This window comes from Poromitra crassiceps, assembly GCF_964638095.1.
Source record: "Poromitra crassiceps genome assembly, chromosome: 12".
NCBI classification, from domain to species: domain Eukaryota; kingdom Metazoa; phylum Chordata; class Actinopteri; order Beryciformes; family Melamphaidae; genus Poromitra; species Poromitra crassiceps.
The window spans coordinates 25,172,015-25,191,745 of NC_139632.1; the positions used below are offsets into that span (position 1 = coordinate 25,172,015).

The 19,731-nt window shown below is 40.7% G+C and overlaps 2 protein-coding genes across 2 annotated transcripts; both read left to right on the forward strand.

Annotated features, from left to right (window-relative positions):
- Positions 1-647: 647 nt before the first annotated feature.
- Positions 648-4,183, forward strand: LOC310786744 (claudin-18-like; the record flags this gene model as incomplete). The annotated part of the gene is made up of 5 exons (XM_083648019.1): positions 648-867; positions 2,208-2,372; positions 2,462-2,609; positions 2,704-2,820; positions 4,042-4,183. The coding sequence occupies 5 exons, from the start codon at positions 648-650 to the stop codon at positions 4,181-4,183; spliced, it is 792 nt and encodes a 263-aa protein (XP_083504145.1).
- Positions 4,184-6,206: 2,023 nt separating this feature from the next.
- Positions 6,207-9,087, forward strand: LOC310786108 (claudin-18-like; the record flags this gene model as incomplete). Its single annotated transcript, XM_083647288.1, has 5 exons — positions 6,207-6,432; positions 7,703-7,855; positions 7,939-8,077; positions 8,232-8,345; positions 9,027-9,087. The coding sequence occupies 5 exons, from the start codon at positions 6,207-6,209 to the stop codon at positions 9,085-9,087; spliced, it is 693 nt and encodes a 230-aa protein (XP_083503414.1).
- Positions 9,088-19,731: the final 10,644 nt, after the last annotated feature.

Below are 19,731 nucleotides of genomic sequence, written 5' to 3' on the forward strand. Positions count from 1 at the left end.
ACCATTTGCCATGGAAAACCAACAGGTACTACCAAAAGCGAGTAGAGTAGAGACGATACTATGCGGTCGAAATGTGCCAATATGTTAACTAGTCTGAATCGGAAGCCCCCATTGAATGCTCTTATAATCGTCTTATTTTTCAGTTCACTCTTTGGGTTTGGACATCAGATGGAATATCACAGAGTCAGGAATGGGGAAGGGGTAAACTGTAACTTCTCTATTCTGTTCACAGGGTTCAGTGGCAAAAGTTCATGAAAAGCAAATACAAGTGCTTATGTAGTGGTGTTCCCCATTTAAGCCACATTTTCATATAGGGCTGTATGGAATAAGTCATACTAAGAAAAAAGGTTAGGCAAAAAGAAAACAAGTGGAGCAGCAAATCAAGTGCACTCTCAACCAACCAGTATTAGTAAGCAAAATTAATCATATCTGATACTAAAATGCTCCACCCAGCTCCTACTGTACATGATTGGGCTGTGTGCAAACACTGAGGGTCATTGGTGAAGTCCTCCTCGACTTCAAACCGGCCAGTATCGTATTCAAACAGACAAAAAAACACAGCACTCAGGGTGACGCGCGGGCTGGTGAGCTTTTGATTTTGAGAGATTTGGCTTTTCCGAACAGAGAAAATATACTGTAGTAGCACCATGGCAGCAACTCTCTGTCAGGTGATGGGCCTCCTGCTGGCTTTGCTCGGGCTAGCTGGGATCATCGCGGCCACAGGGATGGACCCGTGGGCCACAGAGGACCTCTTCGACAACCCTGTGACGGCTGTGTACTCGTACTCCGGCCTCTGGAGGTCCTGTGTCAGGCAGAGCTCAGGCTTCACAGAATGCCGTCCCTACTTCACCATCCTGGGACTGCCAGGTATGCTTTCTTTCCCACCAACAAAATACTCCCAAGGGACAAAACAACTGTTTGCTTTAGCAGTAATGTTGTTTGACTCATAAAGTGTAAATGTCTTGCCATTCTTGAATTATAGAATATAAAGTCAAACTGATGAATAAAACTACATTTATATGTGTTGGATTATGCAGTTACTAGTGAGCAGTCATTATGATGGTTAGTTGTACGTATATGTAAGAAGAAAAAAAAAGACTGATGAATATAGTATATTAAATGATTTCTGTTTTGCTTTGCCTGAGAATGATGGAAAAGTAATGATAATGATGAAAGGTCAAACCACACCCTTTGTTGCTAAAGGGTGGAAATGCAGATTCAAAAGCTACCATTCCCTGAAACTGGGACAAAGACTGATGAAAATTTTCGGTAAACATCTGATAAGGCTTGTTCCTTGTAGAAGGGTACATAATGATAAGCACAGGCAGCGACACTGCCATTTCATGACTCCAGGTAACTCTTTAGCCAAGAGAACTAAAATGGCGGCCTCAATGATTCAGCTATTAGGATTCATGCTGTCGGCGTTGGGGCAATTTTTGATATCAGCTGCAACAGCGATGGATATGTGGAGTTTACAAGACCGTTCTCGCTCAGTTGTCACAAATATCTATACCTATTCTGGTCTATGGAACACATGTGTAGGGACAGTGTATGGTACAACACAGTGCAGGCCATATTTTACCATACTAGGACTGCCAGGTAAGAGAATTACAGTTATAGACAAAAGACATTTATTGTGTATTTATGGACAAGTTTTGATTGACAAAATATTTTCTATTGGATCTTGAAGGACTTTTTAATATTTGGAAGGTTTTAGGACAATTTCTGTCCATTTCCCCTGCATACAATGCAGTCAGGATGCTGTCTCTCAGGAATGAGCCTAAAATGTTATGAAACTTCAAAAACAAAAAGCTGACTAAGCACACGCTTTTCCAGGGTGCGACACAATGTGATGTATTTTTTCACACTCTGTACTAGTTCAATATAGTATATTTGCATATAGTCTTAAAAGGCTCAGGTCTCCATACAGTTACAATAGCTCAGGCCTTTGGAATCTGGCAGTATATATACAGTATATAATATATATATATATATATATAAATATATATATACTATATATATATATATATACACACACACACACACACACACACACACACACACACACAGAGGTATATGACTGGGTTCTTTATTTTTGCTAAAATTTTATTTTTTTCTTCAACATTTTTCAGAATAAAACTTATTTCTAAGGGGTTACAGTATTTTGAGAAGAAAACTAATCTAAATTGTACAACTTTGACTTCTAGCTCTGCTTCAAGCCGTGAGGGCCTTGATGATTGTTGGTATTCTTCTTGGAGGAATCGGCTGTTTGATCTCCATCTTTGCTCTGAAGTGCTTGAAAATGGGGAACATGGAGGACAGGATCAAGGGTATTATGACTCTTGCAGCTGGGATCATGATTATTCTGGCAGGTGAGTGATTATTTCTTCACATTGTAGACGGTATATTATCCCAGCTAAATCCATTTGCACCAATCTCAGCAATATTTTGTAATTTCCAGGTGTCTGTGGCATCGCCGGGGTGTCAGCCTTTGCCAACTTGATTGTGCAAAGTTTTCGGTTCACCACATATGCAGAAGGTGGATTCAGTTCATATGGAGGAGGCCTCGGAGGAGGCATCGGTGGACTCACAGGAGGTCTAACTCCAAGGTAACCACAACATTTAATAGATGCATATTGTGGTTTTTCATTTGCCAAAGCAATTTTTATCATATAAGTGTGTAACTATATGGTTTTCTTTTAGGTACACTTTTGGCCCTGCCCTTTTTGTGGGTTGGATAGGTGCAGCGATCTTGGTCATTGCAGGGATTATGATGTGTCTGGCCTGTTGTGGAATGGTTCCTCGTGAGAAACAGCAACGGTACGTTCCAACGCCTAAAGGGGAATTCAGAATTCATCTATTACCTTTACTGAGCTCTATTGCTGCAGGGATTGCAACAAGTTATATCCTCTATACAAGTCTCTATACTCTCCACCCCCAATTAAGTTTCCAATTGAAAAGAGTCATTAAGTCTCCCTTAATTTTGTGTCACATGGTGACATCTAAAACTGTCACTTTAGGTGTGCCAAATTATTATTCAAACATTTTTGACTGGTAGAGAAAACAATGTTTACAAGCTTCAACTAGAACCTGGCTCAACAAGGTGTTGCTGCAGTCAAGCGAGAAATGGACAGAAATCCAGTGAGTTCTATATTCAAAGCTGCTTTACCCAGTTTCACATATTCTGCACAGAATTGGAAATGTGCAAAACGTGTGCACAAGACGTCCACTACACCAGAAACATCAACAAAAGCACCTGTAGCACTTTTCTTTGAGCACTTGTAGCTTCGAAAGTACCTTAAAACTGACTTTAGTCAAGTTATTTGGACTGACGAGATGAGACCTACCTGATAGTTGATACAAGCTGGTACACAGGCACCTTTTAGAATAAGAAGACAGTGATGGAGGCATCATGATAGGCAAGAAGCAGCAACCACAAAATTGTTAAATATATTAGCAGACAGGCTACATTTACTCTTAAGTTTAATATAAATTTGTTGTTTTCTTACAACTTGATTTGCATTTCAACTAACAGATTACGATAGTAAATTCACTTTTCTTACATTTGTGAAAGTCGGCATCTAAAAAAAGTCAATCTCTAAACAAATATTAGTATTACACAATTTATTGGGGGGCCAACAGAATCTCAGTGCTTGTCTCATTTTTGCAATAATGTCTTAAACAACTCGGTGTTGGATAATAGCTTGACGCACATTGTAGAATAATTAGTGTGCTTCCAAAACAAACACTTCCTACTTACTCTTCTCTCTTGACCATCTATATTGTCTACTTTCCCCTTGACTTGAATGGGAGGTTGACACTATAGAAGAGTGGAAGTGGAATGTGAAATGATGTCCTTATTCACTCTAGAGCCCCAAAGAGTTCCAAACCTGTGTTCTTTTTTGCCTTAGCTGTCATTATTTCCTCCCTCCTGTGTTACTTTTTAGGACGTCAAACTTAGCATAATGTTACTTACTGTATCAATGTAACTCTACTGTGCTGCTCACAAGTGCACTCTGGTTGTTTTTGGTATTCCCTCAGGTATGATGGGATGGCCTACAAAGCTGCCTCTCACCAAAACACCATCTACAAGACTGAATCCAGACCCCGGCAATTCAATGAATCTTACATGGCGCAGAGTGCAGATGGAAGGCATTCGACCCAGAAATTTGACTATGTGTAGAATTGCACGGAGCCATACAAGAATCTATCTCTTAAAAAGCAGTTTTAAGTCAAACTCAAATTTCCTTTTTACAAATACCTCTTTTGTACTCTATAAATCTGATCATCTGTGTTCTGCTTTTGTTTTTAGCCCACAGTCATGGGAACAGTGTTGTTTTCTAATGCTCTGTATTGTAAGTTGACAGACTGATACTGTAGGACTTTAAGTTGTTATTTGAAAATATTTGTTCTTTTTTGTATCTCAGACTAACAAATAATGGTTCACGGTCATTATTACAGTTATTTAGGCTGTGTCAAATAAAAAATAAAGTGTACATATTAGCATTACAGAATCAGTGGGAATTGGATAATGGCAGCTCATTAAAAACCTGATAATATGCAGGCATCATGAGAAAGTGTGATCATTACATAGTAGGTTTTCAAAGGGGTGGTCAAAATTACATTTATACACTTACCCTTCTTAGGATATGAAGCTATTGCTAACAGAATTATTACTTTGTAAAACAAAATGTAATGTTAGGATAATTTCTCTGTGTTTATTATGACTAATAAATTGTGTGAGTTACACTTGGGTTTTGTTGTGAATAATTAAAAACAGCAAACCCCCCCCATATATTGAACATTCTGCACATTTTTTAAAGGTTTCAAGTGGAAAGGAAATTACAATAACAATCAAATATGTGGGAGGTATTTATCAGCGGCAGATTTAAGACGTTCAGAATAGATATCCAAAGACAGCAGTGGCAGTTTGAAGGGCATAAAAAGCTATGATGCATCATGTATGATAAAATAGTCTTCCTGCCTGATTAAGATGAACATTAACCATAACCTTCTTTAGAGGTGACTAGTGAAATGTCATTGAAGTTAGAATTCTTATTAAAGCGTAACCTTTTTTCCCACCACAAATGTATTTGTATCTTTTGAATGGAGAAAGAGAAATACATTCTGATTTCTGTTTTGTATTACCCACATGTTGAGCAGTTCATACACTCTAGTCTAGTGTCTCTGAACAGAAAATGATGGAAAAGGCAGCAGGTCTTTCTGAGAGAACTGACTTTAAAACTCTTTTTCATTAACATGTTAGAGGTTTTCTGTTAACAATTGACTACAAGTAGTCCAAGTATAATATAATTTATACTAAGTACACATTCTCCTCTTTAACATGATGTATCAACTTTTATTGTGTGATATTATCTGAGCACACAGAAAGCAGTTGTACCCACCAACACCTCCTAGTGGTAGAATTGTGTCATTTTCATATGGGCCACTTCTAAGGAGGGAGGGGCACTTAATCATGTTTTCTCATCTGCAGGGGTAGGCTATCCTATACAGCACTACATCCCATTTTCTCTACTGGAAAGGGCATTCTTTGGGACACATGTCATGTAGGGGCAGCATAAGGCACTTCATAACGGCACCATTTCCCATTGGAAGGACATCACTGATGACATCACTTCCAGTTGAGTGACATCACTTCCGGGACAAAAATCGCAGAGCCCACTTGCTTCCTTTTAGTTATGATGATGATGATGATGATTGTAAGGGCACCTTAACACTGTATCGTGTTTTCTCCACTCAGCCCAATCACCAGGATAAAATGTCAGCATTGTACCATGGAAATGTTCATATTTTACATTTCCTTCCATGAAAATCTTAAATATGGACATTTCGGTCCTCCAGCATTGACATCAGCTCTTCACTGCAGCCCGCTTAGAGGCTGGGCGGGCGAGCTCTGGCCCGACTCCAGAGAAGGTCCATCTCGGGTGCGGCCCAGCACAGCTCAGTGCATTTAAACTAGTAATGGAAACGCAAATCAACGCTGTGGTTTGACTCGGTGTGGCCTTAAAGTGCCAATGGAAAAGAAAAGCCTTACTTGACTTCAAGCCAGCCGGTATCATAATCAAACACAGTCGAGCACCACAGCACTCAGGGTGACTCAAAGGCGCAGAGGTGAAGACAGCTGGTGAGGTTTTTTGAGAGCTTTTACTTTTCCAAACAGAGAACAGATACTGTACTGTAGCACCATGGCAGCGACTCTCTGTCAGGTGATGGGCTTCATGCTGGGTTTGCTCGGGGTAGCTGGGATCATCGTGGCCACGGGGATGGACCAGTGGGCCACAGAGGGCCACATCGACGGCAACGTTTGTTCATCTGTCATTGTATCGTACTCTGGCCTCTGGAGGTCCTGTGTCAGGCAGAGCTCAGGCTTCACAGAGTGCCTTCGATACTTCAGCATCCTGGGACTGCCAGGTACGTTTCTTTCTCACAAACAAAATACAACATGGAACAAAAAACTAAATTTTGTTAAGCAGTAATGTTGTTTGATTGATAAAATGTGAATATATTGCCAATCTTGTATTAGGGAATATAAAGTCAAACTGATGAATCAGGCTGCATTTTTATGTATTGGATTATACAGTAGTGAGCAGTCATGATGGTTAGTTGTACGTACAGTACAAATAATGGACTGTGATAAATACAGTATATTGATTTCTGTTTTGCCTTTCCTGAGAATGATGGAAAAGTAATGATGAAAGGTCCACCACACTCTTTGTCTCTAAAGGGTGGAAATGCTTATTGAAACGCTACCATTTCCTGAAACTGGGACAAAGACTCATGAAAATGTTAGGTAAACATCTGATAAGGCTTGTTCCTTGTAGAAGGGTATAAATGTGTTGACATTTTTTTAATCTGTGCTGTTTGAGCAGAGAAAAATTGGAGCAAGCGGTGTTATGTTCACGGCCCTCAGAAAAGTTAGCAGACAATGCAGCTTTGTGCTAATACTGTTTATCGGTGCTGAACACTAACTACTATACAGCACTAGTAATCTCCATGCGTCCTCCCCTCAACATGAGAGCTGCCCCCCATGTTCTCCAGGCCTGGAATATGCAGCACCTTGAGAGAACGGAGGTGCTGTGTGGGACAGCGCCACAGGTTCTCTGCAGCCTTGAACAATGGTGTGGACCAGAGGGCAGACTATCTCATGCCTTCTGGTCCCTTCACTAATGGGATTCTGGGCCAAAATACATTTTGACTGGTACTCTAAGGCCCATAAAATAGCCATTCAGCCAGAGGCAGAACTCGCCATCTTCGGCTGCTCGGAGTCCTCTCTGAACTTCCCTACAGCCGTGCAACAATCTAACACAGGGGACAACTGTCGCCAAAAGACTCATTCTGAAGGAATTGAAGTCCTCCTCTTCACCTTCTTTTCAGGTGTGGCTGATGGACATGATATCTGTTATACAGATGGAGAGACTCAGGTTCCTGAGAGCCAACTCACTTACTGTAGAAGATTGGAGGATTGTTAATAATGAATTTTAGTTTCATATCAGATATAATTTCACCAGTGTCTTTTTTTTTTTACGAGGATCTCATCTATAGGAACAAAGGCTTCTTTTGAACCTCTTTTTTAATGTTTCAGATAAGTCAGTCAGTATCTATTATTCACAGTATTTGACAAATCAACCTGAGCAGAATATGAGAAGAAAACTCATCTAAATTGTACAACTTTGACTTCCAGCCGTGTTTCAAGCCGTGAGGGGCTTGATGATCACTGGTATTTTTCTTGGAGCAATCGGCTGTTTGATCGCCATCTTTGTGACAATCGGGAACCTGGAGGACAACATCAAGGCTGCTATCACTCTTACAACTGGGATCACATTTCTTTTTGCAGGTGCAATAATGATTTGTTCACATTGTATATAGTATGGAAGTTTATTCCATTGCACCAATTTCAACAATATTCGTAATTTTCAGGTGTCTGTGGCATCGCCGGAGTGTCAGCCTTTGCCAACTTGATTGTGCAAAGTTTTCAGTTCAGCACATATGCAGATGGTGGGCTCAGGAGGGTTGCTGATCCTGGTCGACCCTGGTCTCCTCTCTTGTGGCACCTCAGGTTACACCTGGACCCTTCTTCTTACGCTTCTTATAATTAAAGAAAAATTCTACTAATTTAGGCTAAACATACAGCTACATTTAATAGATTCATAATGTAATTTTTAATTTGCCAAAACTGTTTTTCTCCTATAAGTGTAACTATATTCTTTTAGGTACACTTTTGGCCCTGCCCTTTTTGTGGGTTGGATAGGTGCAGCGATCTTGGTCATTGCAGGGGTTCTGATGTGTCTGGCCTGTCGTGGAATGGTTCCTAAGGAACAGCAACGGTACGTTCCCATGCCTAAGGGGCATTCAGAAATCTATTACCTCTACTGAGCTGACACTTGAAGCACATACGGGGGGACGATTGAAACGGGTCATCAAAGTGGCCCCAAAACAGTCAGGTAACACATTTTTCTGGCATATAAGTCTCATTACTTCATCAATTAGCCATCTAAGTAAGGGTAGGTATTATGAAAATAATATGTATTATGTTATCTGCTACAAACATATAGAATTGAACCTAGCATCTAACTATTTTACTGGTTAATCAATATTTTATCTTCATTTAAACATACATTTCTTATCATATTTTGTAATGTCTAGTCGTCACCATGGTCAGCCAGCAAAACACCAAAAAAGGCAAAAGGCTGTGCTTCAACCGTCTCTCCCTGTGCTAGCAGAATAACCATCCCTGTGTGACTGGCCATTTAGTCAGGCTTGAGACTATATTAGAAGTGTGGAAGTGATATGTGAAAGTATGTCATAATTCACTCTAGGAGCCCCAATAATAAATAGTTCCAAATACCTTTGTTCTTTCTTACCTCTCTCATATGTGCCTTTCTGTCTTTTCTTATTTTAAGATGTAATTAACTTAGTATAATGTTGTTTATGAATATACTGCGCTCACAAGTACACCTACAGTATACTCTGACCACTTTATATTGGTTGTTTTTTATATTCCTCAGGTATGACAGGATGGTCTACAAAGCTGCCTGTCACCCCTCTCACCACACAATACAAGTCTGACTCCAGACCCTGGCAATTCAATGAATTTTACAAGGTGCAGAGGGAATCTAACCCAATTTAATGTGTAGCAATAGCACACAGCCATACAAGAATCTATCTAATTTGCTTTTTTACAATTACCTCTTTTGTACTCTTATCTATATAACTCTGATGATCTGTATTCTACCTTTGTTTTTCGCCCACAGTCATGGGAACAGTGATTGTTTTTTAATGCTCTGTGCTGCAAGTTGACAGACTGATATGACTTTAAGTTCTTATTTGCAAATATTTTTTGTTTTTTGTGTCTCATATTAGACTAATTGTCAAACAATGTTTCATGATTGTTATTACTGTTTTTTAATTTAGTGTGTGTGTGTGTGTGTGTGTGTGTGTGTGTGCGTGTGCGTGTGTGTGTGTCAAATAAAGATTTGCAGCTAATTAAAAACCTGAAAATATGCAGGCACCATGAGAATGTGTAAGCATTATATTAAGTTTCAAATGAGTGGTATTCAAACAAGTAATCCCTTAATTTACTGCTATTGAACATTCTGCACATTTTCAAGAGTGGAGAAGTTTCAAGTGGAAGGGTAATGCAGATAATTTATTTATGAGAAATTCCCAAAACAATCAAATACTAGAAATCCCGCGCGCTGCACACACTCGATTTCTAGGGTGGAGAATCTGGAGACGATGCGCCATGGGTGCACTTTTTTTTTTGGTTGTGACCAAACTCATGTAAACTCATGCCACGTCATCCACATCATCAGTGGGTATGACATCACTTGACAATTGTGGAGCATTACATGACATCATCCAGTGGGTATCAAAGTGAAGAAAACGCACACCGTAAAGTATCAGTGAGATGCTGGTGGTCACGGGCAGAAATCCATTGAAAAAGATGAAAGAGCACACTCTGGCTCAGATGCAAAGATTTAATAGACGGACAATGTTTCAGCCTGGTGGCCTTTGTCAAGTCATGACATGACTTGACATTATACAAAGGCCACCAGGTGTGGTTTCATCATTTTCAATCATCAGTGGTTATGACATCCTTAATGTCGCTCAGTGTTTTCCAGTCGACCCTTGCTCCGCTGCCCTCGTCTCTCTCAGGGATTGGCTGTTTAGAGCGTAGCCCTCCTGGTCATACCAGGCCCTCAGTCGGAAGGCCTCAGGTATGTCTGGGCCTATTGAAAAAGACATCCCCATGATATATGGACTTATTTGTGCTACTTTTCTTTTTTCTGTATTCTACAGTATGTATTATATTATATTTATTTGCTATGTTATATGTTCTCCAATATGTATTTTCTAATCATGTGGTTCATACCATGACTTGTGATTTATGTGTGACAACATGGAATGATAATGTAAATGTTGACATCTTGGTCAGGTCACATTGATTACCTGCACCTGTGTGTACCTAGTACTTTTAACTCCAGTCAAACCTGTGTGTACCTACTAGTACTTTTAACTCCAGTCAAACCTGTGTGTACCTACTAGTACTTTTAACTCCAGTCAAACCTGTGTGTACCTACTAGTACTTTTAACTCCAGTCAAACCTGTGTGTACCTACTAGTACTTTTAACTCCAGTCAAACCTGTGTGTACCTACTAGTACTTTTAACTCCAGTCAAACCTGTGTGTACCTACTAGTACTTTTAACTCCAGTCAAACCTGTGTGTACCTACTAGTACTTTTAACTCCAGTCAAACCTGTGTGTACCTACTAGTACTTTTAACTCCAGTCAAACCTGTGTGTACCTACTAGTACTTTTAACTCCAGTCAAACCTGTGTGTACCTACTAGTACTTTTAACTCCAGTCAAACCTGTGTGCTGGCAGATCAACCCTGATGAAGGCAGTTTTGCTGCTGAAACATTGGCTGTTAGTGTCTCATTAAAGGAACACTCCGCCCATTTTCAACCAGCTTTGTATCATTAGAACATCAGTAGTATGAATGAATGAATGAAATGAATGAATGAATGAATGAAATGAATGAATGAAAATTTTATTTACGTGTCAGGACAATTTACATGACCCATCCCACATGGGATTATCAGACACATCAACATACAGTTATTTCCATATCTATTACGGTGCATGAACAATACAAAACCGTACAAACACACACACAGCACACGCGGCATCAGCAGCAAAACACAGATTTAACTACAATGTATATTAAGTAAAATATATGAATTATCTATCATATGTCATCTTTTTCCTCCTATCCCACGCATGAGAGATATATTCGGAAAAAGCAAAGATGTTGTCAAAGAGAAATTCTTAGTAGTATATCAGAAAACTGTAAACGGTTTTGAAGTCTGTCATTTAATTTGACAGTTATTGAGTGTTAAAGTGTGGACCAGTGACATCACTGGTCCACACTAACTCAAATTAATAACTCATTAACTCAAATCAACTCAAAATAACTGTCAAACTATTCATCATTCATCTAGTTTGACAGTTATTGAGAGTTGATTTGAGTTAATGAGTTATTAATTTGAGTTAGTGTGGACCAGTGATCTCACTGGTCCACACTTTAACACTCAATAACTGTCAAATTAAATGACAGACTTCAAAACCGTTGACAGTTTTCTGATATACTACTGATGTTCTAATGATACAAAGCTGGTTGAAAATGGGTGGAGTGTTCCTTTAAACTCTTGCATCAGAGCTGGGAGTGTGCGTCTACTTTTAAGTGTTTTTCATCGACCGGACACCTCACCACTACAGGTGTGCATTTCACCTATTGACTAGTTATCACTGTAATTTGTTATTGTTGTGTCAGCTAGATCTACAGTAGCTAGATATATTCTCTGTGAAGCCCTCTGAGACATGCTTGTGAATTAAAGCTATACAAATAAACTTGACTTGACTTGACTAGTCTCTGGGTTGACCATGACTGTTGAGCTGGACAAAGCAGAGAGAGATCTGCCCCCAAAATCAGACATGCTTCTTCTTCTTCTTCGGTGTTTTATGGCAGTTGGCATCCTTTATGTTGCATTACCACCTCCCTCTGGATTCATCCATCCACTGCTTCCCCCCACTCTGTTCCTCTGGTCCTCTTGGGTCTCTTCTTCTCATTGTCTTATGGCAGTAGCATCCAGCTTATTGGTGCATTACCGCCACATTCTGCTCCCAGTATTTACAATCTAACTCCCTGGGGAAGCACAAAAATGTGGACCAAAGCAATCTAAATCCCTAACACACACTCTCACACACACACCCACACACACACACACACACACACACACACACACACATACCTACACACACACACACACACACACACACACACACACACACACACACACACACCTAAACTACTTCATACCCTACTAAACTTTGTTTAGTGCACAATGTCCCAACCTCTTGTCAATACAACTTCCTATCTCCTGCGTCCACTGCCTACTTTAACATTCTTTTGAATTTGGTACAAGTGCCTCCCTTTCTCCTCCCTCTCCCACCTCCCTTGCCACATTTGCCTCTCCAAATCAGACAGGTGAAACTCAGCAGCGAACTTGCTTGAGTGACATCACTGATGACATCACTCACACAATTCATTGAGTGATATCAGAAGACAATGACATCACAATTGCGTGAGTGACATCACTGATGACATCATCAGTGACATCATCAGTGTGAAGCAGGGATGGGATGCTATACAATGTCACAATGGCTCTGTGAGTGTGAAGGGCTAAAAACGTAAAATATCGCTGTAGTGCCCCCGGGTGGATTTTTTTGTTTTTTGTTGCACCAGATTCATTCTAGACCCCTGAAAAGTGTTTTGGCAAATTTTGGAGGCGATCGGAGCAACGGCTGGGGAGATAAATGCGTCAGACAGACAGACAGACAGACATTTCGTGATTATATACTAAGATGTGTATAGTCTTGATCCTTTTATCTCATTTGAACAAAATAGGTTCATTGGCAAAAAGTTGCCCGACTTCATATCGTGAGCTCAAGTTTTTCGTGTTAAGGTCATAGTTGTTGACTACATTTTATCATTAAGGTAAATCTATTTTTACCTTTGTTGTTAGCAAGTCAGGTCATTTTAATAATTCTTAATGGGTTTTCAGGGTGAACTATGCTCATCTCTCTCCTCCCATCACACAAAAACAACACATCCAATACTGTAATAATATATTCCAAAACAGTGCCTGAGTACTCTACAGTCCACCCTTAACTGGAAAATCTAACCAGATTTGTATGTATAAATCATACAAGTGATGATCAAAACGTCTCAAAAAATGTGTTAATAGGCTACTGTTACGATGTTATGTTATTGCTATAATCAATAGCCAAATACAGTGGTCATCAATTTATCCATGGTAGTTACCTGTTATCTACAGCTTTCCAGCACTATGATAAAACAAATAATTGCCACATTGTTTCTGGGTAATTAATTAAAGCAAATGGTTCCCCTTAGATAGACACTGCATGCCTTGTTCATTGGTCAGATGCGCTGTTCTGTACCTATCTGGGCTTCTACTGTCTTTGATACCAAGGATCGGCCAGGCTTACATTACTCCTCTGGGATCTGCCTTTAGTTAACAAAGAAAAGACAGAAACGGCTTTAGATGATTGCCATGAAATCACATTTCTTGATGATAATACAATTAATGAAAGTAATGAGTAGGTAGGAACATTTATCACGCTGACGCTGTATAATTCATTAATTGCTTTAATTACATTGTATAAAAGTAATGGCTCTACATCCAGATAATGGCGACAAACCTTTGTTAAACCCATTTTCTCCAGCTTCTTTTCCAAGGTCTCGGCCAGGATGGATCTTTGTTCTCTCACCAGACTCGGCCTCCAGTGAGCAGACTCTAATACCCTCTGGCCGGCCTCAGGGGTCTTCCATTGCAAGAGGAGAGTTTAGGGAAGGGGAAACCGGGGATGGTTGTAACACTTGGGTACAATACACCCCTATTTGACTACTGTACAAATAAAAGTAAAGAGTTTGGTTTCACTGCAACTGGGGTGAGTTGTAAGATTATGGATGTAACAATAGAAACATTTGCTCAAATAATGTTCACACTGAAAGCCATACATTAACTAAAATTCCAATTTTGGTCATATGTTTTTCAATTTTTACATTTTTACAACTATCTCCATGGTGGCCATTGCATCTAAACCAGTGATCTAAATGAACTACAGAGACTACTGATTGATGTTATTCAAGTTAAACCATTTTACCTACAAAGAGTGCTATCCGTAATATAAACTTAATCAGAAACGTTATCTCAAAATATTTCAATTGTATATCTCAAAATATGTTTTTTGTGTGTAAAATTCTCACTGTTGCACACAGAGCTGTGTTTCAATCACCTTAGTGTCCGCTATATTTCTATGAAGCACTGAAAAAAGAAAGAGACAAATCAATGCATATTTGCATATATTGTCCAGATGAGATCCTGTAAATGAGAGGATAACCTTATACTTGGTCAGGGCCTTTTTGGAAATTATGCTTTGGGAAATAAAAGTGTGAACTAGAACGACCGCACCGCGGATTTATGCCTCCGCCATTAGTTCATTCTTGAGTCCAAATCGCCATTTGAGGCAAATTGGAAGAAATTCCATCAAGGCGCTCCTGAGATGTTGCGTTACAGAGCTTGGAAATTGGGTGTGTGAGGTCACAGTGACCTTGAACTTTGACCTTGAACTATCAAAGTCTAATCAGTTTATCCTTGAGTGCAAGTCGATGTTTGAGCCAAATCAGAAGAAATTCCATCAAGCCGTTCTTGAGATATCACGTTAACGAACTTGGGAATGGCGTTCGTGAGGTGACAGTGACCTTGAACTTTGACCACCAAAATGTAATCAGTTCATCCTTGAGGCCAAGTTCATGTTTGAGGCAAATTTGATGAAATTCCGTCAAGGCATTCCTGAGATATTACGTTAACAAGCTTGAAAATGGCGTTTGAGAGGTCACAGTGACCTTGGCCTTTGACCTTTGAACACCAAAATGTAATCAGTTCATCCTTGAGTCCAAGTCGATGTTTTAGGCAAATTTGATGAAATTCCGTCCAGGCATTCCTGAGATCTCGTGTTAACAAGCTTGAAAATGGCATTCAAGAGATCACAGTGACCTTGACCTTTGACCTTTGACCACCAAAATCTAATCAGATCATCCTTGAGTCAAGTCAATGTTTGAGGCAAATTTGATGAAATTCCGTCCAGGCATTCCTGAGATCTCGTGTTAACAAGCTTGAAAATGGCGTTCGAGAGATCACAGTGACCTTGACTTTTGACCACCAAAATCTAATCAGATCATCCTTGAGTCTTAAGTCGCTGTTTGAGGCAAATTTGATTAAATTCCGTCAAGGCGTTCCTCAGATATCGCGTTAACAAACATCGGACGGACAACCCGGATCCATAATGCCTCCGGCCTGGCTATCGCCGGCGGAGGCAGAAAAAGTAAATGCCTGTAAATTAGTATGGACTCCGTGCTCCAAGTTGTAGAACTACAAAGACAGTAGCCATACCTGCAGTCAGACGCATAAACATGTATTGAGGATAACCATGGATTACTCTTGAAGACATCTTCTTGCATTTTGGTCCCAGCATCTCACAGGTTCAAAAATTGGTCTTGTCACTTCTCAGATCTGGAACTCAGGGAGTCTCTGTCAAATTCAGTTTGGTGCTGATTTTTGGATCATATTAATTCATACACACATTAGCACTGAGTTGAAAAATATTGTTACTTGGTAAGCTTGTTTTAAGCTTGTTCTTCTTTTTTTTTATTTTTTTATTTTTTACAATGGACAATTTTATCCTTAAAACTCTGGCCCCACCTACTGGTTGAGATTGCTCCATGCATGAATGGCTTTTGGACATTAAGATTCAGTTACTTACTGTTCATGTATTTGTTTTTGTGTTTTTTTTTTTAACTCATAAGAAGAGCTGCTTCAGATCAGTTTCTTGATGGAGCGTTCCTCCTTCCTCCTTTTTCCAGTTTATCCATTTCTGTCGTTCTGACCTTGACCTTCTGCTGCTTCTCCAGCTGTTTGAGATTTGCATGCGATAACAAAAGACTGACATTGCTAAGTAATATAATATGTTTACTTTATTTTGGTATGTTTTATTTTATTATCTTGATTGTAACTGGGGAAGATAATATTCTCTGATTTATGATATTCTCTACTTCCGGCCCCATACGAGGGATCAGCCGAGCAGCATTTTTGTAAACAAACCGCGTCACTGGGTGGCAACAGCAATGGAACCCTATGGAGCCCAAGTGGCGCGAGGTGTGTGTCTGCTCTAGCCGTCTAACTCTGTTTACATTTTAAAAACTGCGACAGTTCACACAACTTTAACACGACATGCAAATATTATACATCAAACTCTTGAGCTACTTCTGCTCTCACTCAGAATGTCAAAATCTAAGCAATGTGATGTATAGTTACTGAGATATTAACGTTTGTTTGGCACAACTCAACTGCCCCAGGGTTCCGCATGTCTGGGTGGCAAATGACGTCATGCTGATTCATCCTATTGCTTGGACCACACCTATCTCCTAACTCTGCCTTCATTGTGATGTGAACTACACACCTGTAAAGTTTTGTGACTGCATCTTGCATGGTTGAGAGTTGAGACGCTGTCGCGTTGACAAGATCTGTCCACCGACATATACACACACACATACACACACACACACACACACACACACACACACACACACACACACACACACACACACACACACACACACACACACACACACACACACACACACACACACAGACAGACTCTCAAGGTGAAAACAATACCAGCCACACAGTGTCATGGCTGGTAATAATGTGGTCAGAGAAAAATAAATCAACAACCATGTTTAGAATAAATTATTAAAGAAGGAGGTAGAGCGTGCACATCAGCTCAGTGGGTCAGGTGCAGGACAAATAAACGATAAAATTGAAAAATAAAGTGATGTCCGCACACTGAATATGCTCCCGGTCAGTCAGTAGTTCAGTAGTTTATTATTGAGCGGAAGCATATCCAGTGTGCGGACATCACTTTATTTTCCTAGAATACATTATTAAGCCTAGCACTGTGCCATCCAGCAGTCTCCAAATAAAACAACATTTACGTCCTACGTTCAACATCAAAATGGCCTATCATGACTGCAAACCAATGCAAATGCTGGGGGGGGGCAGAATATATAGAAAATAATAAATAAACTTTCATTTAGTGCTCCTGCCCCCAAAAAGCTTCTGCATGCAGTACTCAATTCTATTCCATACCAACTACAACTCTACAATCGACTTGTATTGCTCGTTATGGAGAATTGGGTCACCTTCTGTAAATGCCCTCTGGTGTACATTTGTAGCTAGTGCTGACGTTTGCCTCACTCCCCTTGTGGCGCAGACTCTCACAGTAAATCTCAGGAAGCTGACCTCTAAATATTAGCTGAAGACTGTTGCAGTTCATTAACTGCCTCAATCTCTTGTAGCTGTGTTTCTCTTGTAGCTCTTGGTCTTAGCAGGAAGGAGGGACAAGTTAAAGAGATACAGGATGACATGGGAGCTATAGGGATAGGTGCTGCTGCCACTTTAAAATAAAATGGACCCAGCTCAGACACAATCATTCGCCTTTTTCACTTCCCACCCAATTCACCCATTTTGTGTCTAAAGGGCAGTAAGTGCCACAGGTGCAACAAAACATTAATGAGGGTTTCCAACTTCCAATCCATTTGCTGATCCAGTGCCGGGGCCCTTGTTAATGTTTTGGTTGCACCTGTGTTACTTCCTGCCTTTTAGACACAACATGGGTGAATTGGGTGGGGAAGTGAAAAAGGCTAATAGACCTAAGGCAGCTCATCAGCACTTTCTCCTCTATGGTGGCCTTAAGGGTGAAACTGCTGTATGCACAGGAGCTGCCTGGGGCAGTAGGGCTGGTGCAGATGGTATTAGATGGACTGAGAGGGTGAGTTGAATTGATCAGAAAGCCTGGTGTGAAAAAAATAATAATAATAATTTGAGTAACAATATCCACAAAGGGAGGAGGAGACTTTATATTCTTCTAAACCTTTTGGATATAAACCTACAAGAAGAGAGCTGCTCTGTGCAATAGCCAACCTTGACCTTTCAAACAGCCTGAGCACATTTTCCCTCAGTTGTTTAAATGAAAAGTCTGCAGGTGTTTGTGAAAGTAAGGCCTCCTGCCAGGCAGCGTTTTAACAGCACAGGATCTCAGCCAAATCCCACTCGACCCTAACCTGACGCTGCTAGATGGTTTTGTTTGTCATGTGATCTGATCTCATGATCTTGCGCGAATCTAGCTGCCTTGCCAGGTTAAAGGTTAACTCGACCCAAGGACTGAGAGAATATTGGATGTCTGATTTTATTCATGGGCTGGCCTTGCTGATAATGGTATGTAAAATGATTGTGACAGAATTCATGCATCTTGGTGGGATCAGACTGTAAAACTGTCACAACAATAACTAATAAATAGGAGGGATGTGATCAGATTGTGAAGTATGTGATCAGATTGTACATTATCCAAATACACAGGCAGGTCATATTTAATAGCAGATGTAAATGAGGTATCAGTTACTGGAGGAGGGAGCCCACCCTCTTCAGAGTAGGCACACCCTTGGGAGTGGTGTTGCAGAGGAAGGTGGTGTTTGACTGACTATGGCAAATAGAGTCTGAAAGTATTTAACATTGGGGATGAAGGGGAACAGTTCCCTTTTGGGTCCAGCCTCAAGTGACCATTTGAGAAACTACAGCTATGAAGTATTACTTCCGTGGGCCGCGGCTTCCTCTTCCAAACCCCATGCTCTGGTCCCACTCCCAGCTGCCGTACAGGCTGTGGACCTGGAGCGGCGGGGAGGAGCAACCCTGGGCTGAAGAGAGGATGAGGTTCATCGTGGATCCTGAACAAATGTGCAATTGTTGATCACCAGTTAAATATGGTTAGGCAGGCTCATTCTCTGTGAAGTCCTTTGAGCCATGCACAGTGGCGGACTGCATAATCGGGCACGTCGGGCAAATGCCCGGTGGCCTGGCCTGGCCTGGCCTGGCCAGGCCAGGCCAGGCCAAGCCACTCACTGAACAGCAGGCCAGGCGCCGCCTACTGGTTTACTAGTGGTTTTATTACTTTATTCAGGTTTAAAGTGGGTGCATCTCATTGTAAAATTGGACTTGGCCCAAATTGGGCTTCAAACGGCCCAAATTGGGCTTCAAACGGCCCAAATCGGGCTTCAAACAGCCCAAATCTGGCTTCAAACGACCCAAATCGGGTTTCAAACAGCCCAAATCTGGCTTTAAACGACCCAAATCTGGCTTCAAACGGCCCAAATTGGGCTTCAAACGGCCCAAATTGAGCTTCAAACGCCCCAAATTTTTCGCCGGCGCCCTTCGGACGCCGGCACGCGCGTCGGCCCGTATCGGCCTGGCCTGCTTGGTATCTAATGCCCGGCCTGAATTATGATCCCAGTCCGCCCCTGGCCATGCATGTGGGGCTATATAACCTCAACAAAGTAGCCTATTGTAAATGCAATACGTTTATAATGCTCCATATCAGTGCACAAATGAACGAAAGTGCATTATGGTGAGCAAGGGACGATCTGAGATTGTATAGCTTGTGCTCTTTAAAGGAGTCATTTCCGGATCTCACATCAACAAGATTATTTCAAAACGACTGAATCGTTTATGGGTC